General features: G+C 42.5%; 1 protein-coding gene across 1 annotated transcript; it reads right to left on the bottom strand.

Annotated features, from left to right (window-relative positions):
• Positions 1–12,798: 12,798 nt before the first annotated feature.
• On the bottom strand, positions 12,799–27,192 carry SERTM1 (serine rich and transmembrane domain containing 1). Its single transcript, XM_018908558.3, has 3 exons — positions 26,664–27,192; positions 20,075–20,176; positions 12,799–15,463 (listed from the first exon to the last, which is right to left on the bottom strand). Exon 3 carries the CDS (start codon positions 15,277–15,279, stop codon positions 14,956–14,958), a length of 324 nt encoding a protein of 107 aa, XP_018764103.1. The 5' UTR covers positions 15,280–15,463; positions 20,075–20,176; positions 26,664–27,192; the 3' UTR covers positions 12,799–14,955.
• Positions 27,193–27,668: the final 476 nt, after the last annotated feature.

Genomic DNA, 27,668 nt, shown 5'->3' with positions numbered 1-27,668 from the left:
AAAGGAGTCTGCCTGAAAAGAAGTATAAAAGAAGCTGAAAATTGATTTGGGGTTGGGGAAAATACCTTGAAGGGTAACCATCAGTAATCAAACCTGGTTTGACACAGCCAGAATCTGCCCTGTCAGCATTGCTACCACCACTTACCTCAAACAGGTCATCATCCTTATGGAATTCCTCATGGAGCTGGTGCTCAACATGGCATGGCTGGATGAGGCACAAGTAGGGGCCCACACGCAAGGTGCATATAAGGGGGCTTGTGGAGGGACCTTTCTTAGCCTATAGGAGACATGGTTTATCTCTGGTTTATTTATACCAATAATGCTATTATTGTTATTGATCTGGAATTGTACTGCAGGTGAGTTATATGTCATTAACAAATCAATACATTGCTTTAATCCTTATTTGGCTTGAATTATGAGAGCTGGGCAGTTTTCCCTTGCTTCATTATTTGGACAGTGGATGATAACACTAGAAAAATCTTTCCATTTCTTCTTTGCTAAAGAAGCTTTTTAACTATCTAGTGGCTTACTTTGTATAAAGTGGGTTGAACTTGCTTCATCACACACTGATGGGGAAGCTGCACTGTGAAAAAAAACAAACCGTAAGAGAGTGTTTAAACAAAGGAGAGTGCTTTAAAAAAACCTTTTTTTTCCTCTGCACTCTTTGCAGCTGTTGCACAAAGAAAAAGAAAAGTCTTTGGTCCTGATTGGTAGGGCTTATTTGTGCAAAGTAGGGAGATGCAAAGCTACTACATCTGCTCTGTGATAGTTTTGCAAGCAAAGCCTTCAGAGAGCAGAGGTTTGTTGAAGTCACCTGCCCCAGGGTAAACCTCTGCAGTGGCAATCTGAGCTGGTCAGTCTGGACTCCCCGACTGCCAGTTTGTCTCATCTTCAGTAGGAGATGCTTACCCTTAACTAGCAGTTAGTGACAAAAAACCCCACAAGCCCAAACCCCAAAGCCAACCAAAGAAAAAGAACCCTACCCTGAGGTAGTGGAAGTGCTTGAAACTCATTTAGATGCACAGTTGCACAGCTTGAAAAGATAAATTTTTTCACATTTTATCAGGTGATGTGTAAAAGAGATGGCTACTTAGCACTGAGTGTATGTGGCTTTTGTTTGCTGTGGGGACAGCAGTTAGAGGGCCTCTAATCAGAGGCTTAGAGACACAAAGAACATCTGTGCTCTAAAAGAATTTTCAAAGGAGAGCAATCCTGGATTTAAGGTAATGAGGTCCAATCCGAGGTTTGCTATATACCTCCAGTATGACCTTGGAAAAGACATTTAACATCCCACTTGAACGACCTAATCAGTTATCTGCAAAGAAGAAAAATAGCTGTGGGAGGGTTTTTTTTTCCCCTCTCATTTTGTTTAGATTGAGCATACTTTGGGATTGCCCTATGCACTGTTGCAATTTCATTTGAGGCTGCAAGTATAATAAACAAGTCCAAAAGACTGTTTCAGGAGTAGTGCTGGTGAACAAAATCTGAGGTGAGGATGTCTCCACTGGAACACACTGCAAAGGTATCCTGGTCTAGTACATCCCACAGTGAGGTCTCACTGTGACACCCAAAGTCAGTGATTTCCAATGCCTAGCACCAGAACTCAGCAGGCAGCAAGGGGTGGCTGCACAGCCTGATTGCAGCAGGAAGGACCTTCAACGCTGTGAAAAATTGTTGCTTTCTGAAATGGATGAGCAGGAAACAGAGTGCAAAAGTAATGCTTTGGCAAAGGTTTTCAGTCCATGCAGTAAGCCCAACATTTCTGTAGTGTTCAATGACCTTCCCACATTTCTTTTCTATTTATGCAAATGTATTCGTGCCTCAGATTCAGATCCACACTGAGACCCAGGCTGGATTGCAAAATGTTCCAAAAATCCTTTCAAGAAGATTTTCCTTTTATTACTCTCTCATAGAATTTGCTTCAATTAAAAATTATCTATTACTTGAAGAGGTAGTTTTGCAAGTCATTGCAAAAGATACTGTACTTGATAACTGAGACAAGCCACAGATCTGAAAACAGCACCTTGAGTGGTTTAAATAAAACTGAAGTGTTTTTTCCACCTTGAATAATGCAGTCAGGCTTGAAAGATGGTATCTGATGCTCTATTAACTTTTCCTTTAGAAAGACAATCACTTTTTTAGGTAGTCTTCTGTCAAATTCTTTGTGTTTAAAACAAAGGAAAGTAGAACATAATACTGCTGTACTCTGGTCACCTCATAGGACATGACGCCTTGTGGTAAGACAAATGCCTCTGATATGACAAAAGACCTTGAAGTATTTATTGTCACTCCTGAATTTAGCGTAGCAAATAATTCTAACACCTTGGAAGGACTGAGATAAGTTGAGTTTGTGATTCTGCAGAGAACAAAGCCCTTCTGTGATTTTCACTTTTTTTCCAGCTGCTTAATAGCAATTTCAGCAAGTAGTCTCTCTGAATAAAAGTGGAGGTGTGTGCTCAGAGGTTGCATGCCACTGGTTGGGAAGCCAAGTGCCTTCAGTGGTCAGGAGTGATTTTTCTCTCAGCATGGTTAAACAACTCATATGAGAAGGTGCTTGCAGTTTTATCAAGTGTTAGATTTTGTGATTTAGGCTGAGATCTCAGGAATGTTATTTGTTTTGCTTCTTCCCCATTACCCCCATTTTCAGGTTGAGACTAAGGAGCTAAACAGAGGAACTGAGATTAAAGAAAACCTACAGCCATAGAACAAAATAAAAAGAAAGAATTGGCTAAGGCTTTTAAGGAAAAATGTGTAAGTAGATAAAACCAGTAGAAATGTGGTTGGAAATGATTGAAGGACAAATGAAAAATACAACACATTTTAATGAAGGCCACGTCCTGCCTGAAAAAAGGCTGCCACTTAGGAAAACATCCAGAAATTGGTGAGGGGACTAAATTTCGCACAAGAGTTTTATCTGACTATAAAAAGGTTATGTCATAATGAGAAAGGAAAATGGGAGCATTTAGGAAGTAAAGGAGATCTAATAAAAGACCTGTTAATTGCCAAACCAGACATGGACTCCCGGAAAATATAAACATGAAAAAGACAGTCGGTTCAGGTCATATGGGGACTGTGGTATTTATGCAGCAAATGTAAGGTTTAATTGGGAGCAGTCACATTGCCAGTTCCTGCAGAGCCTGAGCCAGCTGAGATGGTGTCTGGGAGAAGCCATCAATCCCAAATAGCTTCAATGACACTCCCAGACTTGGATGTGCTCTCCAGACAAAGACTGTCTGCTGGACCACAGCAGAAAAGGAACAGTTTGCAAGACACTTCCAACAGTGGTTTAAGGGTTGGACCAGGAAGAAGTGGATGAAGAACAATGAAGAGACTGCCTGTTAGTTGGTGGTGTCGATCTCAGGGTGCAGGAAACTTCTCAATAAGGCAGCTGAAGCTCTAAGCTGTGTGTGAACAAGAAGAGAAAATCAGATGTAGTTTGGTTTCTCTGGAAGGGAGGAACGATCCTGACAGTTATATTTGGATGAGGATAAGCTCCCATCTCACTTTATGCAGTGGAGGGGATTCTGAGAAAAGAAAACCCCAGATATCTGTGAAATGAAAGCAGGAACCACTGAGAACAGTGCTATAGACATTTCCTGTCCAGTGCAGCAGTCTGTAACTCTCCCACAGTATCTATGGCTCCATACATGGGCTGCCCAGGCACCCTTCTTCCTCCCAGGCCCTTGTCTCTGCCACAAACAATCAAAATTAGGGAAAAGAAAAGCAGGGGATGTAACAGCAGCAGGTCTTCTTTGAATGTAACATGCCTAATTCTGTTGACAGCTCTGACACTTTACACCAATATAATTACATTTCTGTAATGCACTAGATAGAGTCAGTTATGAAATATTACTCAGATAATTGTCTTGATAGTTACTTTGACTGGGATAAAACCTCCCTGAATTGTAAACAAAGGGCAATGATAAACAATAATGTGTTGGGTTGGAGCTTGGTGGTTTGCTGCTGAGACTGCTATTACATGCAGGCTTGTTTAATGATCTCAATGAAGGTGCTAATAGAGTATTAAAAGAAATCCTGAGGGTGAGCTGAAATGGAACAAGATGAGCACGGTGGGGCAAAGCACTGATGAAAGAATTTTAAAAGAAAAGACTGTTTGGGATTTGGATTTAGAGTGGACCAGTGTCTAGTTTTCTGACTATACTATGCACAACATTCCTCTGCCCAGGTTTTCAATGGTACTGATTGATTCCAGACACGCACAGGTGATTTGGAGTTAAAATATTATTAAATGTGAAGTTACTATGAGATATGGCCAGTTTGGGTCTCTGTATGCAGAAACATCCCCTTGCAAAGTGGGAATCCTGCAAATACTCTCTGTGACTCTGGGGTGGCAGGAGCTGCAACACTGAGTGGGAGGCTGAGCATCTTCCTAGAAGAGATTGGAGAATTCAGAGAAGAGTGACAGAAGTGGCTGGGAGGATTGAGGAGTTTGGTGGTGTACACACAAGCACACAAAAATAGATGTGTATGTGAGAGTGACAGAAAGTAGAATGAACTAATTTCTCGTTGTCAACAAACATTTGCAGGATGTCAGGCAAATTTGTGCTTCATCCGTATGTACTGAAAAACATTATTGGGAAACTTGTTTTGGTCCACAGCTTTGTGAAATCATAGCCTTGGCAAATCAAAAAACCTGCACTGAAAGTGTTTCTTTAATGTTTTTAATCCTGACTTTACTACTGGATTTTGCAGGGCAGCAAAATTATCCCTAAATTATAAAGATGACTTGTTACTTGAAATTTGGTAATTCAACCCTCTAAATCCAAAAATCTTTGGGCATTTCCAGAAAACCAGGATGCAGTGGTGAAGAGGTTTAACTATTCAGATGGGGGGAGGGAAGGGGCAGGGGGGCAGGAAGAATGAAAAAAAAATGTATCTGGAAAATAAAATGTATCTGAAATAATGTGTTCAGAATGGATATTTTAGGGTAACACAAGCAAGAAAGAGAAGGAAAGAATTCTTTCAGAGGTGATCCCATCCCATAAAGCCTAGGTTTCTAGAAGTTCACTTAACAATTCCTTCACTGTGCATACACAGCAATGAGTAGTTTTATTTGCAGCACCCACCCTGGGACGTCTATCTATCTATCTATCTATCTATCTATCTATCTATCTATCTATCTATCTATCTATCTATCTATCTATCTATCTATCTATCTATCTACTTATCTTTAAAACTAATTAATACCAAACGGAAGAAATTAAATAGTCCCAGTGAATGGCAATAGAGTATGTAATAGTGGTAAGGGCATTTTGGTAAAAATGCTCATAACTGTGGCAGCACCACCTTTAAAGGTTGTAACTAATTGATCTAACCTATCAAACATACTGCCCAAAATGGTATTTACAGCATTTCCTGATTAAACTGTAGAGACTTTCCCATAGCATGCTCATCAGGTAGGCTCACTGAATTTTCCAGGACTCAGGAGATGCTTGGAGAATGGTTGCTGATAGAAATTCAAAATCCAAATGAGCTTCTGTATGTTGATATCCAGATGAGAGGTATGTAGCTAAAAATACCCCTTGTCAACTGAGGTTTTTGTTATGCACCAACTCCACTTGAAATATGCTACAGACAACCAAGATGAGCAGAGTGTGCTTGCAAGAAATATTTTCCCTCCCCTTTTGATCTAAAGCAGATGTTTCAGATTATCAGCAGAAGGCCTGTGTTGCCTGCTAAGAAAGTCAGTACTGCTCAGTAAAGGGTAAAGATTACGTGAGAGGGGATAGGCCATGTATTACTGCTGTCAAATTACCCAACTGTTCCACTGCAGTTTTTGTTGCAGAGGTTTTCTAGGCTTAGCATAAAATATCATGTACCTAGGACAGGCAGTAATTTCAGGAAAAACACAGGAACTAGGAAAATCCAAAGAAAATAGGAAATGGGGGGGTACCTCCATACCAGAGGAGGCAGTTGAAGTCACTGTCATGTTTCACCTGAATAAAACCCAACATACTTTAGGTTGTTGCTGATGCTTTTGAGTCCCTTCTTTCCCCCCATGGAGGCTGAATTATTGTATAATGTGATTAGATCCATCCTGTGGACAACTCACCAATACCTATCCCATAATGGAAATTATCTACTCTTCCTCTGCACCACTCTGAGGGTCTCTGCATGGCAGTGCACACAGTTCAGCTACTGACTCTCAGCTTCTCAAAGCAGATGTTTTACACATTTTCAGAGATGTGGTTTTCTGAATACAAATTAGCAGAAGTGGCAACGGAAATGGCAATCGGTGGTATTTGTAACTCAAATGAAAACATTCACATTTACCAACTGCTCTGTTTCTGGAGCTCTAATATAATGTTAGCTATTTTTCTTGTCTGATTACATTCTCATTTCAGCATATATTTCTTTTTCTGTTTAAAAGTCAGTAACTTGGTCTCTAAACAGCGGAAAAATTAAACACCAATTAGAGCAATTAGAAAATCACTAATTTTGTCTGCTGAGTCTGGTTCTGCATTCCCTTTAGATGCATAACTTCCAAGGAGGTCAACAGGAGGTCTGTGTGCAAACATGCATTAGGATCTAGTCATAAAGGAAAATTTGATTAAGGTTTTATAAATAAATGACTTTTTTTTTTCTTGATTGATTAAATAATTGAAAAAAATTAATCACAGGTCTATTTGAAGTAAATTTTCCTCACAAAAAAATTATTCTGTTTTTGAAAAAAGAATTTAAAATCTACTTTTTAAACAGGATTGTTTTAAAAGGTTAACCAAGATTGTTTCATTTAATCTTTAGAGACATGCTTTGAATACTTCATTTTATAATAGATATGTCTGAGTCACCTTTAAATATAGTGCAAAACAATCTGAGAACAGTGCTTGTTTCCAAAATGTTGTAATAAAACATTTCAACTAATAATGGTGTTTATTTAATTCAAATAATTAGATGAGACAGAAGTGCATCAAGCTCATGACAATGAACTGTGACCTGTGTTTTCCAGTGAGCACAGAAGACAGGAAATATCTGCATAGGACTCTGCTGCAGGTTTGGCTGCTTGGAGGCTAATTCCAGTAGGATTACTGCCCAGTGCCTGCACATTATTTGTTTCAGAAACAGGACAGGTATCTACTTTTTTTTTCCGCTGAAAACCATGCCTCCTACCCTGGTTTCCAAGCTGCTGCATTGTTTTAAGCATAGAAATTATCTTTAAAGTTATCTTTAGATTTAATGGAGTAGTAGAAGGACTGGGGGGAACAAGTGGGTTTCTTCACTGTAAATCCTGTGATCTTCGAGGATGATGTATGGCAAAGTCAGTCCCTCCCTTCTGTACTCTGCCTTACTCTCATTCTCCTTCTGTTCCTTTATTCTCTTTGCCACAGCCCTCATAGCAGCAGACATTTCCAGTCTAACGCGAGTCACCATCTTCAGATACAAGTGAGTGATATAAACCTCAGTTCTTGTATTCCTGCCAGGCAGAGAAAGGTTAGAGAACCAGTTCAGGTGCTCACGAAGCTGTCCTAAGGTATTTATAGCTGGTCACTGTGCAGATGTTCACAGGGGTCACACTGTCTCCAGCAGCTCCTACAGCATCCTGGCTGCTGGGAAGAGGGAAGGCAGTGGATGGTACCCACTGGCCCTGGGCATGTGAGGATGCTAGGACAGTCCCTGAGGCTGTCTGCAGGGGGTGTATGTGGAAACAGATGAGGAGCAGATCCTGCTTGCTCAAATTCCCCTCAGAGCTCATGGATCCCAGTGTCACCAAAGGCAGAGTCCACCTGCCCATTATTCCTTGTTTGCAGAGATGGCTCTGTTTCTCCATCTCTGGTGCATTTCCTGCAGCAGCTGAACACACATGGGCAGAGAAGGTACCATGCTCCCCAAATATTTAATCATATCCATTTTCCTAATTACCCTTCCATTTATCTATTTTGCATGGCAGGTTTCTAGTTGTAAATAGGAAGCAATTGGTGGGTGGTTTGCCTCAAAGCATAACTATTTTTTTCCTCTTGTTTTTCTGCAAGCTTTTTTTTCCCCTAAGATAGAAAGACAGAAGAGGTGCAAATTCAATTCAGTTCCAGCTACACAATTTTCAACTAATTTTGCTTATTCTGTTTATTTATTTGTATACTTATTGATTTATATATGTATTTCTATTCTCATTAAAGCTTTCTTGGTTTTTGCTCTTCACATTTTCCTCTCCAGGGATCTCTCTTTGAGGAAGGAAACCAAAGAGCATCCCAGAAGGCCATCCCAGCAGGATTACTTTAAGAGGAGAGCTACTCAGATGGACTAGGGCGCAGGAGGGAGCAACTGCAGAGTTCTGCCTTTTTGATAACTACTGAACAAATCCAGATGACAAACGATAGGAGCACCCAAGCTGAGCAAAGGTCAGTCTTTCTTCCTGATTTTTCCACTTTTTTTCCCTCTGCAACAACCCTTTTATTACAGCATTATAATCCAGCATTAAAATTATAATTTTCTGTAATGCAAAATCATGCAGGTTTTTTTTTTTTTGCTGCTTTCTCTTCCACTTCAGCTGAAAGCACTCTGATTTGTAGTACCCAACTAATTGCTTTTGATCTTGCCAAAGTTCAAGTTACAGTATCTGATTTTTTTTCCTCACAGCACGCTCTGTTTCCACTGAATGAATACTAATGAGTTAGACACTAGAAAGTGCCTTTGGTCAAACAACATGCCTTGTTCTGAATTCTCAGTAGATCTAAGCAATTATAAATCTGCTAGCACAATCTTCTTTACTTTCAAAATTAACTACAATGTTTTGTAATAAATTTCTAAAACTTTTATCAAGAGTTTTTTTTTTCCTGGAGGTTTTTCTTTGTGTAGCATTGGGCTGCAGGGTTCCTTTTCAATGTCCACATTTATCTGGGCATGGTCCTTCCCGATCCTCCCTGGGCCACCAGCCCATGCAAGAGCAGAAGAAGAGGGACAATGTGGCAATGTGGCAGGGAATCTGTGTACTCAGTACCCTTTCTGGGGCAGGATGGGACCACAGGATCTCACTTCACCCACTGTGAAGCTCAGACTTGCCCCTCACTTGACATCAGCAGGACTGACAGTCTCTTACAACAAACACCATGGAATCTGGACCACCTGGGTTTAATAGAATTGTCTGGCAGATCTAACTCAGCCTTTAACTCACTGTTAGGAGCTTAGGGTTGCCCTTTTCCCCTACAGGCACTTGTTGTCATAGTGATGGCTGAAATGGCAAATTTAGACATTTCTTCCAGAATATAACATAGGACCATAATCTGAAATAGAGTATTTGCGAGGTTCTCAAATACAGAAAAGTTAGTGAAGGAAAATTATTCCTGCAGAAATACAGTGACATGTTCACTCAGAAGTTAACTTATGAATAAAACCAACCTCAAAGCATGAATGGAAGCTGAAAACCATGAAGCAGATTCTGTTTTAGGAAACTACTAAAAATGTGCATTACTTGTTTTTCAGGCTTCTTACTGCAGAAACTGGGCACACTCCTATGGGTTTTCCAGCAATGTTACAACACCATGCAAAATTAAATGTGAGGATAGAGGCATTTGTCATTGAAAAGCCCTCTCTGGACATGTAAAGAACAGTTTTTGAAGAGCATCCAGGGAGCAGGAGCAGGATTTGCCCTGAATGAACTACACAGGGAATCTCCATCCTAAATGTGTCCTTTACACCAATTTCTTACCTGTCAGCAGCTGCTGAGCCCAAGCTCAAGAAAAAGCCACACAAATGATTTATGGGTTTTGGCTAATATTCTAAACCAAATGACAAACTGATCCCTGTGCTGAAGGAGCAGTGAGGGCACAACTCATTAACTAGAAGCTTAGTCTCTTATATTTAACCAATAATACTCTGTAACAAACAAATAAAAAAGAGAGATGTAACTGTACTCTGGGACCAGGTCTATATGACCAGATCAGCATTCAGTGTTAGAAGTACAGCTTCATAAGTAAATATGTGTGGCAAAAATGCCCTGACAGACACCTAGAAATTTTTACTGAGGATAGAAAATTTGGATAGAGTAATTTTTTGTCCCCTTAAATAGTAGAATGTCTTACCTAGAAAAATCTGTGGACAAAAATAAATATGTCAGCATAGCTGGCATAAAATGCTCAATTTTTAACAATTCAATCCTATAGCTTTTTGCTTTAGAAATAGACATTTTGGCAAAAAATATAAATTTACAAGGAAAAATTCTTTGTTTGTAAAAAGCTATATATTAGATTATATGTTTAAAATGTTTAATTTTCTGCTTCTGATTTTTTTAACTGAAACTGTTTTAAGATATTTATTGTATTAAAACTGCATCTTTTGGTGCAGTCACTCTGCTGCTGTCTATAAAGGACAGAAGGCGAAGTGAAACTATGCCAAGGAGCCAGTCCAATTTTCAGAAGGCACCTGGAGATTCCATAAACATTGATATCCTACTAGCCACCAGCCCTTTTCAAACTTTCAGGGGGTGATCAGCTCCCACTGATCTAAACCAAAGAAAACAGAAGTGAAAAATAGCTCAGCTCACCTGGTCCTTGAATGTCACCTTGAATGTGATTGTCATGATTACACGAGTGGGCTTACCTGCCCTTGGAGGGGGATTCACAGGAGGCTGATGCTGCTTTTATCTGCAAAGCACAGTGCTGGGAGGAGCTGGGAGAACACCTGTGTCTGGCACCAGGAAAGGGACCTTGGCCAGTTTGGGTGGTGTGAGCGAGCCAGGAGCTTTGTGGAGCAGAGGTGCGAGCACAGGGCTGTGCGCATCAAACTGCCCGGCGTCACTCAGGTGTGAAGCAGCTTGAGCGCTGCTCCCGGCAAGAGCAAGCCCACTTTTCTTGGAGAGAAAACAAAAAAGGGCTCCTTCAGGCTACTTTTGCGCCCTGCATTCGGGGCATGTAATTGTCGGCTGTAGCCACAGAGTGGGGCCCTTGTCTTTGGAGCCTGCGGAGGGCAGCGGAGGCGGAAAGGTCACTGAGCCGGGAGCAGCCGGGCTGGAACTCACCAGGTCTCCTGGGACAGCCGGAGCAGATGCAGCGCAAACAGGACTAGCAACAAGAATGGGAGGTACATGGAGCTCGTACATAATCTTCCCACGAAGGTGTCCTTGCTAGGGCTCTCACCGAAAAATAAAAAACCCTGAAGGGAAAAAGCTCAAGTACAGCAGGACATGATGTTCCTTGGGGATTCAGCCTTGCTGGAGTGCCACGGGGTTAGACAGTGAGAGGAAGGCAAACACGCTGCACAGAAGAGGAGTAACCCTTGTTCCCAGGGTAAAAGACTTTTGCTGGAAATCCAGACAAGACTTTCAGCTTACAGAGACAATCCTTTCAGGTGAGCTTGCAGAGAAGGGCTGAACACTGAAAATAATTTCAGTGGAATAAACTCTACACAGAGCTGAAGAGTTGCTAAGTGAAAAGCATGACATTGTTTCAGGATGGGAATAATGTGGTAATCTTCAGGGAGATAAATATAATGGGTTGACTTGACAGTAGGGCTAAGGTGACAGTGCCAGAGTGTCTTAGATATAGAGGCTGCTACAGCTTTCAGCAGGTACTCTGATTAAATAAGCTTGAATGGGCCATATTTGGTGAACTAAAGCCAGAAGACTCTGAGTTTTGCTGCCTGAGGATTGTTTGATCCAGTCCTCTTGCCCAAAGCAGGGTCAGCTGCAAGCAGGTCAACACGAGAAAGCACCACAGCCTCTCTGGACAACTTGGGCCTGTGTTTGATTGCCCCCTCAATAATCCATTTTCTTGTGGAATTTCATGTGTTTCAGTCTGGCCTCTTGTTCTGTTGTGGGCACCACTGGGAAGGCCCAGACTCCCTCTTTTTCCTTCTTCCCATAAGGTATTTATAGACATTGATGAGATCCTTCAGAGCCTTCTATAGACCAAACAGTCCCAGCTCTCTCAGCCTCTCCTCCTGTGGGAGATGCTCCAATCCCTTAATGATCTCAGCAGCCCTGAGCTGGCCTCAGTGCAGTATCTCCACATCTCTCTCTCTTCAACTGGGAACCCAGAACTGGACACAGCAAAAAATATCCCTGTAATTCTAGTTGGAATAGAATTATAGTTTACAGCTGGAGGGTATATACAGTGATCATCATATCTGTCTGACCATCCTGGGGCTGACCAAAAGCTAAAGCATATTGCAAACAGCATTTTCCAAGTGCTTTTTAAACACTGACAGGCTTGGGGTATCCACCACCTCTCTAGGAAGCCCGTTCCAGTGTTCTCAAGTTAACTTGGATTCTCAGGTGGATTTCTTTTCTTCTTCCTCTTTTCTTTTTTTCTTGAAGAACTGGTACTTAGCAATCCCCAAAAATGCCATTGTGCTTTTCGCCTGTGGCTTCTCCTGCTGGTATTTTGTTGGAACCTACTTGTTTCTACTCTGTCCTGAAGAGAACAGACGCAACTCAGCTGAAATTGTGATGACTATATGGTCCTGTATGTCACTGCTGAGTGGAAAAAAAGTTAATAGCATCTAGTAAACTACAAAGCAAAATAAAAAGTGTGGTTTCAGTTATCTTTGCTATTTTCTGCAGTTGGAAAAATACTTTCTGTTCTGGTGAAGTTTGACACCAGCTCACTGAACACAGCCGATGGGGCTTCAACAGTTTGTATTTTAATATTAAATGTCTCTATATCTGCAAGTATAAACACACTGCTGGGAGCAAACACCCATTTTGACCTGTGGTCTCATCTCTGGTTTTGATTAAATTCCTCCATTTGCAGCAAAGGAAGCAACAAACTTACAACTTTGTCAGTAAGGGAAGATAGTCAAACAGTTGCTCTGTCTTGATTCACAGCTCGTTTATTTCTATCTGCCAGTGAACATACAAATACAGTCTGTAACAGGTTTGGGATTTCAAAGAGCTTTCAGAAGAGAAGTAATGTTTCCTGATCACTTTTAAACAACTACCTCTTTTTTCAAGGCCATTTGTCAAATACAGTGAAAAGTGACATACAAAAAACTTTTGTCTAGATGAATAGAACATTCCAAGCTGTAAATATATCCATCAAACCAGTTTGGCTCAGGGAATCTGCAGGTTTACATTCTTTATTAGTCAGCAAGTTCTTTGGCCTCTGTAAGGAACTAATCACCACCATAAATCATTACCATTTACCATACTGCATGTCTACTTTTAAAATCTGAAAACACCAACTCCAGCATCATTTGTATTGTTTGGCAACAGCAGCTACATTTCTAATGATTATATTTACACCAGACTTTATAAATTTGTATTTTAAAGCCTGTGTAGTTAATGGCAGAGTCTGTCTTGTTAACAAATGCATGGACAGCTTGGCAAGAGGTATAAATGTGTTTGGGAAGTGTTCCCTAACCCCTCGGCCTGCTGGGCAGCAGTGCCACGTGAGGGGAGGGCAGCTGCTCTTGCTGAGATAATCCCATCTCCCAGAGTTACACCTGTGTTATGTCAGTGACAATGCCATTCCTTTCTTAGGTCTCTCTTGTGACTTGGATCCAGCCATGAGAACAAAATTTGCATGGGCTTGGGTGGCAGGAGGGAGCTCTGCTCACACAATGCAGTAAGGACAACAAGGCAATTGCACCAGTCTGGAGTTGTAGTTCTAATCACACTTGGCACTTCAAATCATAAATTTGAATGTTTGGCTTGATTTAAAGCCCAGCTGACCACAGGATTCAGTTCACAAAGCTGCTCATTATTTTACTGCAGAAATGGAGTGACATGTTACACTTTGAGCAGGGGAAATGATAACCCAGAAAATGACATGACAAAGAGGACTGAGATTGTGAATCCATTTCTCTTCCCCTCTTGCTGGCCTTCCCTTATTCTGATGGGGAAAAGTGGCAGAGCCACTGCCATTTATCCTGCCCATCCCTTCCTACCCTCTGCAGGTACACCTTGCACTTCCTGCAGGTCAGAGCTCAGGTCTTCCTGGACATTGTGCAGATCCCTGTGTGCCCCCCTCCACCCAATGCACATTTCTGAAATCACAGGACAAAGGCTGGCCCAGAAGGCCCTCACAAGTACAAGGAATTTCTGTCCCTGCTGGCCCTGCTCACGTGAGTACAGTCATGTTTCTAAAGGACACTTTAGGAGCTCTTCGCTTGCTGCCTGTATTTGGTAAATGCAGGTCTTTCACAAGAAACCACTACTTGGTCCTGGTATCCAGTAAGAATAAGCTGCAGTATCGGTGAAGAATGAAAAGGAGTTGTGTGGTATTTATGATTCAGCAGCAAAAGCTGCCCCCTGGAGGAACATGTTATTAGGCAAATAAGAAAATGAGATGCAACGGGGTCCAAAAATACCTCCACACATTCAACCGTGAGCATCATTATTGTAGTCGCTTTACTAGGTTAACCAAAGAGACCCAAAAACTGAAATACAGACTTTATACAGAACGAGTCAGGAGTACAAATAAACAAAAGCAACATTCTTCAAGAATTAGTTCTGTTTTATAAACATCAATAAACACTGAAAAACATGGGAAAACTAAAAAGAAAAAAAAAAGGAAACAATATCAACAACTTTAAATTGTCCCAGTATTTATCATTTAAGCAGTTTTTTTTGTACTTTTGCAATAGGGATTTAATCCAGAAGTCCTTATATAATTAAAACAGGAAAATAAAAACAGTGAGAATATTGCTGACACAAGACCAGGGAAGGGGTCACAATTAAAGCAGAAAAATGACACATTCAGTTAGAAGTGCATTACCATTTGGCAGGAATACTCTTAATGAACACTGTCTATGTGTGAGAAAGAGACAGCATCACTATTACAGGAAAGAAATGATGATCAGGTATCATTCATTATCCATTGTCCAAAATTAAAATTAGTTAAAGGGGAAATGAAAACTAGAAAAGGAGAGGGGGGGAAAAATAAGGAAACTTTTAAAAAAACCTCTTGATAATAGTCTTCTAAGGCAAATGTTACATGCACTACCTCCCCAAGAAGCTAGACAAAGCTCTTCCATTCCCCGTGTGTTTCCTTTCATTTGTTTTCATGAAGAAAGGTTTGAGAGAGCAGAGCGCTGGGAAGAAATACTGCAAACCTCTAAATTAGTGAACGAACTTCCAGCATCACTATTGTACTCAGGGTAGGAGGAACTGGAAGAAATTATGTTTTTCAGCCTCTGAAGTGCAATGATCAGTAGCAAAAGGAGAAAAGCTAAGAGACTAAGGAATATAGAAACATAGACATAGACGTTGGATAAACGGCCAGGCGATGAATCCACTGAAGTTGAAAGGGATGTGGGATACAGCTCCAGGAAAGTCCCATTTTCCATGTTTCCCACAAATCCAGATGAAGGGTCGGGTTCTGACATTACTGAGTTTGTGTTTTAAAAATCACAACAGATCTTGTATTAGAAGGCAGCTTTAGTGGCATAAAAAGGATTTATATTAAGCGAACATTTTTCCATCACAACGGTGAGATGACAAGTCAGCCAGTGAATGAATTTATCCTTTACTGCTCAAGCCTAGGACAATTTAAGATTTTATCCTTCAGAACTGCAAGAAAAAAAAATAAAAAAAGAAGCAAGGTTACTTTAGTAGCAGATAATGTGCACCTGATATAATTTAGGTCTTAAGAGTTACATTTCTTAGCTGGAAGATGCAATTCTTAAAGAAATAACTAGCAATTATCTTTATATCTCAATTTTCCAAAATGCAGGGATTAAGGGAAATCCTACTGAATCCTAATGGATTGACTCTTCCCAACCATGAGCTGATTAATTGCAGAACAGCACAATCAAAAATGTTCTTTATATGGGACAGAGGTACTGGAATCCAATTTATCTTGTGATAAAAAACCTAGTCAAGTAATGAAACTCCCTCTCAAGACTTCAGCTCCTCAACCTAGATGAGCAAAGTCACTCAACATCACAGCTGACAATGAATCCATTAGCTACTTACTCCACAGTGTCTTGCCAGAGGTACCCAGAATTAAAAAATCTGCCAGATTTGCTTTCTTGCTGTATTTATGAAATGTTTTGAATGGTTTCAAACATCAAAATGTACTTCGCTGTAATTCTGCCATGGAGATCTCAATGGCAGGCATGTTTCAGTGGAGTGATGCAGTTTCTGACCCCAGCAAGGAAAATCTCAAGGAATTTTGGGCAGCCCTGCCAGCCTAGCAAGCATGAAAGGACTATCTAAGGGCTATGGACAAGAGGTTACATACTAGATGTTGTTTTATTGTTTATTTATTGTGTTTGCTGTTTTATAGTGGAGCTTTTGGTGGTCTTAAGCATACCAACAGCCTGCAAGATATGCAGGAGTACAAAACTGCATCTGCAAATACCAGATAAAAAGATTCTTACCATTGTGGTATATAACTCACAGTGATGCATAAAATATACTAAACTAAAACCATTTTATCACCCTAATAGTATTTTGCCCCGTAGGAAACCGTATTTGTTGTACCTCCTGAAATAAGTCACAACAGACTGAGCAAAGAGAGATCCTTATGAGATTATACTCCTTTTGAACTGTCTTTAATGTGGTGATATAAAATTACTAATGGAACAATATGTGTTCATTTCATGTTCTGGAAATAGTCAAGTGTGTTATACCCTTTTTAAAAGATAGGCTTTGATATAGAAGATGTTTATTCTTAATTACGTGTCATAATGAAAATTAGATCCATTATTAATTTAATTGCTCTATAATAACTTAAAGAATTACTTCACATGAATTCTTTAACATGGCAGAAGTTGAAAGCCTTTAAATTTTTCACAAATTTGAAATCTACTACATTCTGCTTTTACTGCTAGCACTTGACCCTGGTACAAGGAATAACTTTGGTTTTTTTGAGGACTTTTTTTGAAGATAGTGGAAATTTTAGAGTATTAAATAGGACTAATCAGAACCTCAGTTAAGCAGAGATGTGTTTTGCTAAATCAGAGCTTTTATAGGTCTTACAACATCACCCAGGCTATTTTTAAATGAGTACTTTGTAGTGATGTAAACTCTGATTCCAAATGAAGCTATGAGTAGTTTATTCAGTGCACCACAGCCACCACTTCAGCTCAGGTTCCTGTTTCTACTGGGAGGGGAAGGTAAGTGCCATGAACTGTCTGTCTGTCTCTCTGACCCTGATCCTCCTGAAGAAATAACCCCCAGAGAGTCAGATGGCAGCTTCACTTTCTTGTTAGGTAATTAGGGGATTTTTTTTTGCAATTCTGAAAGCTATATACAACAACATCATAAGATTTAGCCCATACCTAGTCCCCAGAAATGATTTGGAATTTTGCCATTGACATCAAAGCATAATGGCAAAGCTGGTAAACTGCAATAAACCTGTTGTCTTTCTGAGAGCTGTAAACTGACCCACGAAATGAACAACAGAGGCAAAGTTTTCACATTCTGTAGTGGTCCCTGCCTTTTCCTCATCTGTTTTTGGAAAGCTGAGTTGGTTTAAGGCAAAGAATGAACTGCAAATATTGTTCCTGAATGACTGCAGACGGAGAACTCTATCTGACAGGAGCCATCTTTCCAATTAACCACTCTTGAAAACTGCTGGGACAGCAGAACTGGCACCTGTCAGCAGGGGGACTCAGGTTTTGTGGTGTAGCTGGATCTGGATTACTTTGTCAGAGGCACCTCTGCAATGCCAGGACAGGGCTGTGTGACTTGAGGAGGCTCCCCGAGTCTTCCAGCACAGCCTCACTGCTGAAAGCCCCAGATCATACTCTGCCTTTCTGACTATGGCTGAGTTTTCCTGCTGCTGGTTGCTCCTTTGAGACACAGCCTTGCTGCTCCAATGGACAATGTGCCTAGAAGATTCACACATTTCCGTAAGGTCCAAGAAGGCACAGACTTTACCTCCACACTCCTCTGGTTTTGGATGTACAAGAGAGCCAAACCTTGTTCTGCCACTCAATTATGGTCCTCACTTATGAGCATTGGCACAAAAGGAAAGGCTCTCCTAGATACAAGGTGTCATTTGTACATCCTGGCTTTTCAACCAGAGCCACTATTTAGTTATATTCTCCCAGCTGTGCATTGTTTCTTCATTCATGTCCTTGGGATAAATACCTCTCACAGGTGAGGACAATCACTCTTACTCCAGAGGTAAGCCAACTTGGCAGATACTGTAGGCAGGCTCAGCTGGAGTTTTTAATATTTCTTTTTATCCTGTGATAAGAAGGAGATGGGCAAGGTGGCATTCACCAGAAGAAGGGCAAACTGAGCAGGTGAGGGATCAGGCAAGGCACTGTGTATCACTGTGCAGGTACCAGCAGTTCCATGCCTGAGCAGCCATGCCAAAGCTAGCCACTATTGCATATCTGATGGGACCTGCTAGAAAATCCATTTTCTAAGGAAATGCAAATGTGGTCAGGAGCAGAGGCCTCACAATTAGCATATGCCCTGAGTGCCAACTTATATATAACATGTAATTTAATCTTTAGCATTGATAAGATGGTAGCCATCTCCCAGTTCAGACCAAAGTGAATATTGAATGAGACTGCAACACTCTGCAGGATAGCATAACCAGAGCTTTTTCATAGTTCCAGTGTTGTAAATTTTCTTTACTGCCTGTATTGTATTTCTTCATATATCTTGATGCAACAACTCTACTTCTCCAGGCTCAGTCAGATATAATTTAATGGCCTGCACTCACGTTACTGAAACCCTAAAAACTGAGGAACAGGCAGCAAAGATTGGTCTGGTAGACTCAATTTCTTGTGAGTTTATCAGCCACAGAAAAGCACTTCATTTTCTTGGCTCTTCCTGTATTTTTGTGACTACAAGCTGAAAAACATCTCGGTTGTTTCAGTGTCTTCAAAACATTTAAGCAGAGACTAACTGACATCAAAGAAAATCAACGTTCGTGTATTACATAAACTGACACTTTTGTCACAATCTCCTGTGAGCTGTTTCTTTACAGGTAGAAGATATCCTAGAAAGCCCTTATGGTAAACATTTTACAGATGAGATCTTAATTTGCCTTTAGCATAGTTACAGCAGAGAGGTCCCTCATCTGGCCAAACTTCAATATGCTGTAACTGGGCAGGAAGAGCAGGAGGAAGATTGTACAGGTTCCCAGGTGATATGGTGATGCCAGTTCTAAGACTTATCCCTAGAGATGTGTTGCTCCTCCCCCAATTTCTGCTATCACAGTGATTGGTCCCAAAAGCTGGCAGCAAGTCTTCACTAGATTGATATATGTATGAACGCCAGGGAGCTCCTGGTTTAATTCTTTAATCTTCCCACTCTTGTTTTTTACATTTATTTCCTTCCTAGGTTACCAATATTTCCCTTCCAGCAAACATGTAACACAAAATATTTAATGCCAATAAAATTACATTTGCATGCTCATACTAAAGAGCTGAATGAATTTTACATACCAGGAGCCCTTCAGCCTTGAAAGGCAATATGCTCTAGACTGGAAAAGTGTAGCAGTTTAACACCATGCAACTAAATAAGACAGTAGCTCTAGACAGGAAAAAAGATGTGAGCAACATTTTATTCCATTGAAAATATAGGTAGGAAAGGCAAAGAATGACTTCTAGCCTCCAGTTTAACAAGAATGTGATCCTTAATGCTTCTTCTCAGATACATGCCTTTGGCAATTAAAGACCACAAGTAAGTAGGATCCTTCCTTTTTCCATTACAGATGGGCCTTCCAGGAGCAGAGAATCCCTTTTCCACTCTGCCTGGGAAACAGGATCAATTGCCAACTGACTCAATAAAATAGAGCACAAAAGGAAAAGAAAAACTATTTCCTGCCACAAGCAAAGTTTTCCTTTTAATTTATTGTCTAATTTCATTTTTTATTACGATTTAATATGATTTAAATTTATGTCTTTGAAAATCTAAGAAGGAAAATGCCCAGATGGCTTGGTTGCAGGTTAAAATCAAATTATATTTTGTTTGGGGGTTTGTGTGGGGCTGTAAAAAGGAAACCCTCTGAGCCATAAGGACACTTAGATTAATTCATATAGGCTCCAGTGATTCTCTAACTTACATTTCCCATGGATCTGCAGATTATAAAGTCATTTATATCAATGTAAATCAAAAACATTGTGACCTGGGATCAGACCCAGAACCCGTGAGTTTAATCTGGTTTTTAAAAGTAAAAGAAAAATGAGCAGGGAGAAGGAATAAAATACTTACAAGCAGGAAGAAGACATGGAAAAAGAAGCTAAATGTCCAATGCAGAGGATGTGGTTGGTGATCACGCCCAAATCTAAAGGGACTGCATGCTGAGAAAAGCCCCTATAAAAAAGCAAATAAAAGTGGGAGAGTTTAGTAATAACTACAATAATAATAAAATAAATGAAGGGTGAGTGCTGAATTTTGACTGCTCTATTGGCAGAAATTTCAGGGAAAAAAGCCCAATCAACTGGAATCCTGGCTTGTGTTTTATTCCTGCTAACAACATCCTTCTGCTGCCCAGTTACAGCACGGCATGTACAGCATCAAACCCATGATCCTGAACTCTGCTTTACAGACAGGCTTTGATAACACCTTACTCTTGTTCTGCAGTGGGCTCCAGGACCAAGACAGACATTTGTCCTCTGGCACATTTTGAAGCACTAGAGCACTGTATCTGCTCTCCAATTCATTTCACATTATACCCTAAAGACTCCTGCCAGGAATCAGGTCTTTTGGATTACACACTATTATTTATTCATCCTCTTTATTTCTGACTATCTGCAGTTTAAATTTTCACATACTTGAATTATCCAAACTGAATATGTTATGTGCACAAGAAAAGCTAAAAGAATTTTGTGTGCTACATGCATTCAATGCCTAAAATTAAAACATAGCCCCTGAATTGTTTTTAATAAAGTAAATTAAATTTCTTGTTATGAAGAAATGATACAGATTAAAGCAAAAGAGGGCCACTCTCAAACAGATTTTCCCCTCTGGGAGACAAAAGACACTTTCACAATCATTAGAGCTCTGCCCCTTCAGCACATTTGGTTTGAGTGTGCTAGAGAAGCAGATCTCTGGGGATGGATGTTGATGCATTGTTGTGCTGCTTTCATCCCTTCAGTCACTGAATCACTTCTGGTTTAAGCCTCTCCAAGTTCAATAAAGAAAATTGTCTAGTGCAGCTGTTAAAAGACAGTATTGTTGAAATCCAAATGTTTTGATAACACTGACTATACTAATGTTCTGTGAAAGGCAGTCAGACAGCTTCCTGACCATCTCTTTGTGAAGGAGAGGTAGGAGGCTGCAGTGAGCCCTAAAGTCAGCCGCCCCAGAGATGGACCCAGCATATGCACTGGATGTGAGGGTGTGCACCCGTGTCACCTCACCCAGCACTGCTTCTGAGGCTGGGGCAGGTGTGGTGCAGGATGGAGAGGGGGTACAGCAGCCCCCATATGCATTTCCTCTGGCAAATATGCCTCACATGGCCAAGAGCTCTACCTTATGCCCCTCAGTTTTGTCGGCTTGTAGCAGAGATCCTTTTCCTCCCCTTTCTTTCTTTCCTGGGGAACAGAGGAATAGATCTCTCCAACAGGGCTGTATCTTCAACCAAAGCAAATACAAAGTATTTTGCTCATTTTTCTTGGGAGAATCTTTGTTAGTCCATCTCCCCGCAGATACACAGAGCACTGCTTTAGCCCACTCAGCCCCTCAGTCAATACAACAGTGCCACAATCTCCAGCAAGGCAAGGGGACCAGAGCCTACCAAATCTTGGGCTGATAAAACACAAAGTGAAAAACACAAGAGATCCTCGAGGCTTCCTAAGTGCAGGCATTCATATTCAAGTGCAAAGTGTACACAGTGAGGCGGGGAGGGCAGAACTTTCAATTATCTCTGAAGAACAGAGAAATACTTGGACCAGAACATCAACAAGCTTATCTTCAGAACACCCCTGGCCATACAGAGTTGTATCTCAAAGACCTTCATCCTCTTAACCACTCTAATGCTTCTCACAGCTATTTTCTATTTCAGCTGTAGTAGTAGCCTATAGAAGGATTTGGCCCAAACAGTGTATTCATTCTCTCTGCCAGTAAGATATGCAAGGAGTAGGGATCTATCTGTTCCCTGTAACTCTCAGGATGTGGAGGGGGCAATGACTCTCACTGCTGTGCCTCTGAGAACTTAGATAGAGAAATGGGGCCCTACTGGTCTAGCATCCTATGAGACCATTACCCAAAGGATACAGTCACCAAGGGAATCAGTCTCCTTCCTGTGCTGGTTTGTTAAAAAATATTTATTTCTCTTTTGAAAATTTCCTGTGGAAAAATACGGGTCACTGAAAAAACCCACCCAAAACTCAACAGCCTACTCTTTGCTGACAATAGTGATGGGTAATATTTGATTTCTTGGTGTCCAGTCCCAAATTTATTCCCCTTATTGCCATTCTGAGTAACTTTTGTTGCCACTCTCAGCCAAATTCAACCCAGGCAGAAACCTCAAACAGATTTGAGCCCCTGAAGTCTAATGACAGTGGGTGATCAGGAAGAGAAGGCATGAAGGTTCACACAGCCATTTGGTTGCCCATAACAGCTTTAAATCTTAGTAATTGACTTCTACAGTCAAAAACAGCCACTAAGGTGTCACTGTCAAAGTGACAGATCCCAGCTGGAAAGGAAGTCCACGGCAAGGTTAGCCAGGGAAGAGGAGAAACCAGCAAGTTGTCAGGAATCCTTAATTTCTGCATTTTGTGTAATGACTTCTTCTTTGATTTCTTGCAACATCTGATTTGGAAGTTTTGTTTGAACAGAAAATTTAGTGTAGTGTGGAATGGCTGCTTGATGAGAAATTAAATTCCATTAAAACCTATTTTCCTCAGTGGAACAAGTATATGAAAGTTTCAACTGCTTCTGCCTTTTTGCCTTCTTCGTGGTTGAGTTTCCCATTCCTGCTACCCCTTCTTTCCAAAGGCTGTGTGGAGCATCCCACCAAATGATAAGCCTCTCAGGAGACTCCATCCAGAATACGTCAGTGGGGCATAGCAGTGATGCAATTAATCTCAGAACAAACTAAAGTTAATTAAGCTTTGCCACTTCACACCTGACTCTTAACATGGGCTCCCACCTCTTTTATTTGACACAGGCAGAGAGCACTGGACTCCACAACTGAGACCAAGTGGCCAGTGCAGTGGAGGGCTGTGCACTGTCTTCACACTTCCTGAAGCCACCACACTTCTCATGGGGCAGTGCTTCAGCTCCTGCACATTGTTCATTCAGACCAAAACCAGATGTATCATACCAAATATATCTTACCAGATAAAATACAAGCTCCAGGGCAAGCAGACCTTGTTATCTGAGCTTGCTTTCATTTTCCAGTCACACTCATGTGTGACACCAAAAACTTGCAGCAATAAGTCCCTCAGGTTCACCTCCAGGTAGAAGGGGAAAACCCCTCAAAAGTGTCATACCCATCACCCTGATCTACAAGGAATGCAGTTTTAGGACAAAGTGTGGCTAAATCTGGAACTGAATGGACTTCAGCTCTCTATTGTCTCTGCCAGTGCTGCAGCACTTCCTCCTGCCCGATGCCGATGCCGCGGCTGCAGGCACGAGCATACCTGAGAGCCCTCATCTCTCTCCATGTGGCCACATCCACTCCTGTCTCGGGAGAATTCCGGGCAGACTGCAGCAAGGAGCAACAGGCTTTGCTGAACAGTAAGAGCCCTTTAACTTTGCAAGTCAATGGGGTTATTGAGTATCTTAAGTAGCAAAGATGTGACTCAGGAAGTAGAGTCTGGAATGATAGGAAAACACCTTTCTTTTGCAAAATTCAGCTGATATGGTGATTTCCATATATTTTATAAAAACAACAGGAATAAATCCCACATTTTTATAAATCACAAATTTTATAAATCCATATCACACCCAAAAATGTCAAGCAGATTTCATTTCAACCTTGTTAGGAACTTTGTCACAATATAAAGCTAGGACATAATTTTTTACACTGGGTGTAAAATGATGCATTAACAGAAATTTCTGTTAATGCATCTTTTTCAGATTTTTTTTTCTCTCCAAAAAAGTGCAGATTCAATATCAACTACACTTAAATGTCTGTACACTTAAATGTCAAGGGAGTTTTAGGCACAGATGTGCTATCACAGTAACTCCATTCACTGTAACTCTGCTTCCTGACTTGGGTACCTTATGCTTTACTAAGAAAAGTAAGAAAACACCCTTTCTTTTTTGATTCTCTGTTTCCCCTCACTGTAACAGAAGATCCCTATCCTCACCATTCCTTATTTTACCAACACAGGCTGCATGCATGCCCTCCCCTGATGAAGACGCCATGGCATGTTTGTGTGCCTAATATTCACATATAGTCCCTGTTTGCAAAACAGCCTGCAACGACTCAGGCAAAGAGTCAATACGATTGCAAAGGGAGCTGCAGCGAGCCACGCTGTGCTGTGCAAACATAAGGGGGCAGGGTTGCACCTGAAATGCCAAAAAAGAGCAAGTGATGATAACGTAGGCTACGGAAGGAGAGTTTCTGCTGGTGCTGGATAGAGTGATCTGTTCAACAACTGCCTCTCAGATGTCCTAGCTTTAGAGGATACTGTTGTGCTCCAGTCCAGAGCAAGTGTAATTACAGTGGCAGGGATGATGACAGATACCTGGTGAGGGCTCGTCTTAGCATCTCACCAGATGGCTGCTGAAGGCATCAAACCAAAGCAAATGTGCTGGGACATTTCAAGGAAATTAAAGGAATGATGGACAAAGTGCCTATATGAAGTTACAAGTAAGCACAAGGTGGAGCTGGGAGAAATGCAGAGATGATGGCTTGAGGGGGAAAGGTGCTGAGAGCACAGGCTGATCAAAGCCCAGGGGTACATCCTGGGAAAACAGGAGACTTGGTACCTCATGTACAGGGCGACTGTCAAGGACACTTGAAGCCTCAGACTTCCATGTCAGATGCAGGGGGAAAGAGGGAGCAGCAGAAGGACTGACAAAGAGGGGAGATGCAGACAAGGTGGCAGGCTAAGAGGTGGGTTCTGCAGCAGCGCCATGGATCGACTCTGTCGTAACAGGATTTCCTCTGCGCAAGCCAGGAAAAGGAGGCAACCGCAGTCATGAAGACACAGGGGAAGGACTGCTTGCAAAAGAGTGCAGGAGGTAGAGGTGAAAATATACTGACTTTTTAGTATTTAGATTCCAAGTCTCAGACCTGTAAGAAACATCAGATTTTTCAGCAACTTCTGAATGTACTCTTGTTGTTGAGATAATTCCTCTTCTGCTTCTGTGTAGATAGGGTGCAAGAAGGAAAGGCTCTGTTGCTTCCTGCCTCTGATGGGGAATTTACAGAATACAATTTACAATTTGCACTGCACCAGTAAAACGCAATTATGAACAAAGACACTTGGCAGAGGCGAGTTATCCCAGTTCAGCCTATTACATCTGAAAAGGTTAGCAAAATGCCCATGACAACAACTTCCTTTGCCAAATAAATTCACATATGTACATATATGGTGATAGTACAAGGTTAGACCTGGATGCTGAAATCACCCAAGACCCCTTCTCCAGCAGTTCCCGGTCCTGCAGCATATATCCCGTTGACAGCAAAGAACACGTACTGGATACAGCAAGTAGCAGCCTGCAGACAGGCCAGCCTGTGTAGCAGAGCTCAGGAAAGCTGGGGAAACATGAGGGAGGCAGGGGAGACATGCCTGCCTTTTCTTTCCCCACCTTGGTGATAGGGGTGACCCTGTCTGAGGAAGAGGTGGGAAAGGAAGGCAGCCAGTAAACAGCTACAACCAGCAACCATCCCTAAGGGGAACAAGCCCTTCTAGGCATAAGAGCAGAGAGAAGGCAGCTGGTGGTTTCAGATTGCCTTTTGTTTCAGTCTGTTCAGGCACAGGAAAGTTAGAGTGGGTTCAAAATGACTGTAAAAAGCAAAATCATAAGGAAACAGACGCGACATTCCAGCTGGATCCCTTGTCATAATAAAACTGCCAGCACTATATGCATCTTATATGGTCCAGATTTTATACATTTCTCCTATTAAGCTTTCTCCCATTCTGCCATAATTAGCTGAGAATTAATTAAATAATAGCTACTATGCATTCCTAATTGTCTTTGCTTATATAAATGTTAATCAGTGTGGCAAATTGTCAGCCCTTTACCACTATTTTCACAATCTTCCTCTAACTGTTTAGCATTTGCAAGGCTATGAAGAGTTTGCGTCACTTGATTTCTGTTCCAAACTTTATTGCATCTAGCAAGATGATGTTGAAACCATCTTGCATTGCAAGCGTTCAGGCAGCCATAAAATGCTTGCAAAGGGCATATTTTGTGCATCCATCCTGTGTTTTTCACATGCTGTGCTGTCTAAGCTCAGCTCTTCTCCCACTACATTGGATACACATGTTACAATTTATTTGCAGAGGGAGCAATGCTTTCCCCGTCATCTTTCTGCAAGCATTGTGGAAGGGCACACGGGTGGCAGCCTGTGCTTACGCCCGCTGAGCCAAGAATTTGCTTGCACAGTGATGACCCAATGGTCTGCGCTATCACACCCCTGGGCTGCAGCATCTTTCAGCAAGAGAAACCAGCCCGTGCCTCCCTTCTCTCCGCATCCCTCCTTCCAGAAGATGTGCAGCCCCGTGCTGTCACCACGCTCCCCCAGAGCGTTCCCCTTTTTTGCCTCCGCCGAAAGCAGTTTCTCCAAACCCAAGAAGAGTTCGTTCAATTCAAGCATTCGCCAACCCGCCAAGTGAGTTAGGTTCTTTCCGAAAGACGTTTGTGAACGATCAAGCGCAGGCCACAGAACACATACCTCAGTTAAACGCTTGTGAAAATCAAATGTCCTTGGTTACAGCACAGGACAAGCAAACCGCTAAAGATGCTCCCTCGGAGCAGCAGCACGGGCGAGGCGCAGCGGGAGCTGTTCCGGGGCGCACAGCAGCTTCCCAAACCCGCCGGGGACCCGCCGGGACCGTCCTCAGCCGCCGCGGCACCGCTCGGCGCCGGACAGCGGGAGCGAGCGGCCCCGGCGCTGCGGGAACGTGCGAGCAACAGCGCTCGGCCGCCGGGCAGCCGCGCTCGCCGAGGCTCCGCCGGCAGACAGAGCACGAACAAGCACCGGGTGAGGGCAGAGGCAGGAAAAAACACCCCACACCCGGAGTGTCGACCTCCCTCGAAAAGCAGACGGCTGACGCCGCCGGGATGCTCCGGCTCGGGATGCTCCGGCTCTGGATGCTCCGGCTCAGGCGCAAGCGGCAGCGCGGCCCCTTCCCTCCCGCAGCCGCCCCGCTGGGGCAGCTCCGCTCCTCGCTCCTCTCTCCCTGCTCCCCTGCGCGGCTCCAGCCGCGGCTCCAGCCCCGGCCCCGCTCCCGCTGCCGTCCCGCGCGGCCGCGGAGGCGGTGCCGCCCCCGGCCCGCCCCTCGCCCGTCCCCGCCGCCCCCCGCCCCGCTGCCGGGAGGGGCGGCCGCTGCCCCAGCGCCCGGACGGGGCGGGCTGTGCAGGGGCAGGGGCTGGGGTCGGCTGTGCGAGAGCTTGGGCGAGGCGCTGCGCTCAGCTGGAAGTGGGGCGGGCCCCCCACCTCACCGGCGTTAGGGGATGGAAAGCACCGGGCATCGTAAAAACCCACATCGACACCTGGCTCTTACCGTCCCGGGGCTGTCGCACAGCATACATCCCTGAAAAGAGCCGGGGCTGGTCCCTTAAAAAAAAAAAAAAATCCCATATTAAGCCCGTATTCCACCGGGCAGAGCGGCCCATGGGAAATGCGAGATCCTTCGGAGCAGAGCGTCTGCAGAGGGGGTCAGATCGTGGAACCATA

This window comes from Serinus canaria, chromosome 1 (assembly GCF_022539315.1).
Source record: "Serinus canaria isolate serCan28SL12 chromosome 1, serCan2020, whole genome shotgun sequence".
In the NCBI taxonomy this organism is placed as follows: domain Eukaryota; kingdom Metazoa; phylum Chordata; class Aves; order Passeriformes; family Fringillidae; genus Serinus; species Serinus canaria.
Note: the sequence above shows the minus strand (reverse complement) of the source record. Positions and strands in the feature narration are given on the sequence as shown.

Bases quoted from the DNA above. Each gene is read 5' to 3' on its own strand.
- SERTM1 (XM_018908558.3), bottom strand. From the start codon at position 15,279: ATGTCAGAACCCGACCCTTCATCTGGATTTGTGGGAAACATGGAAAAT.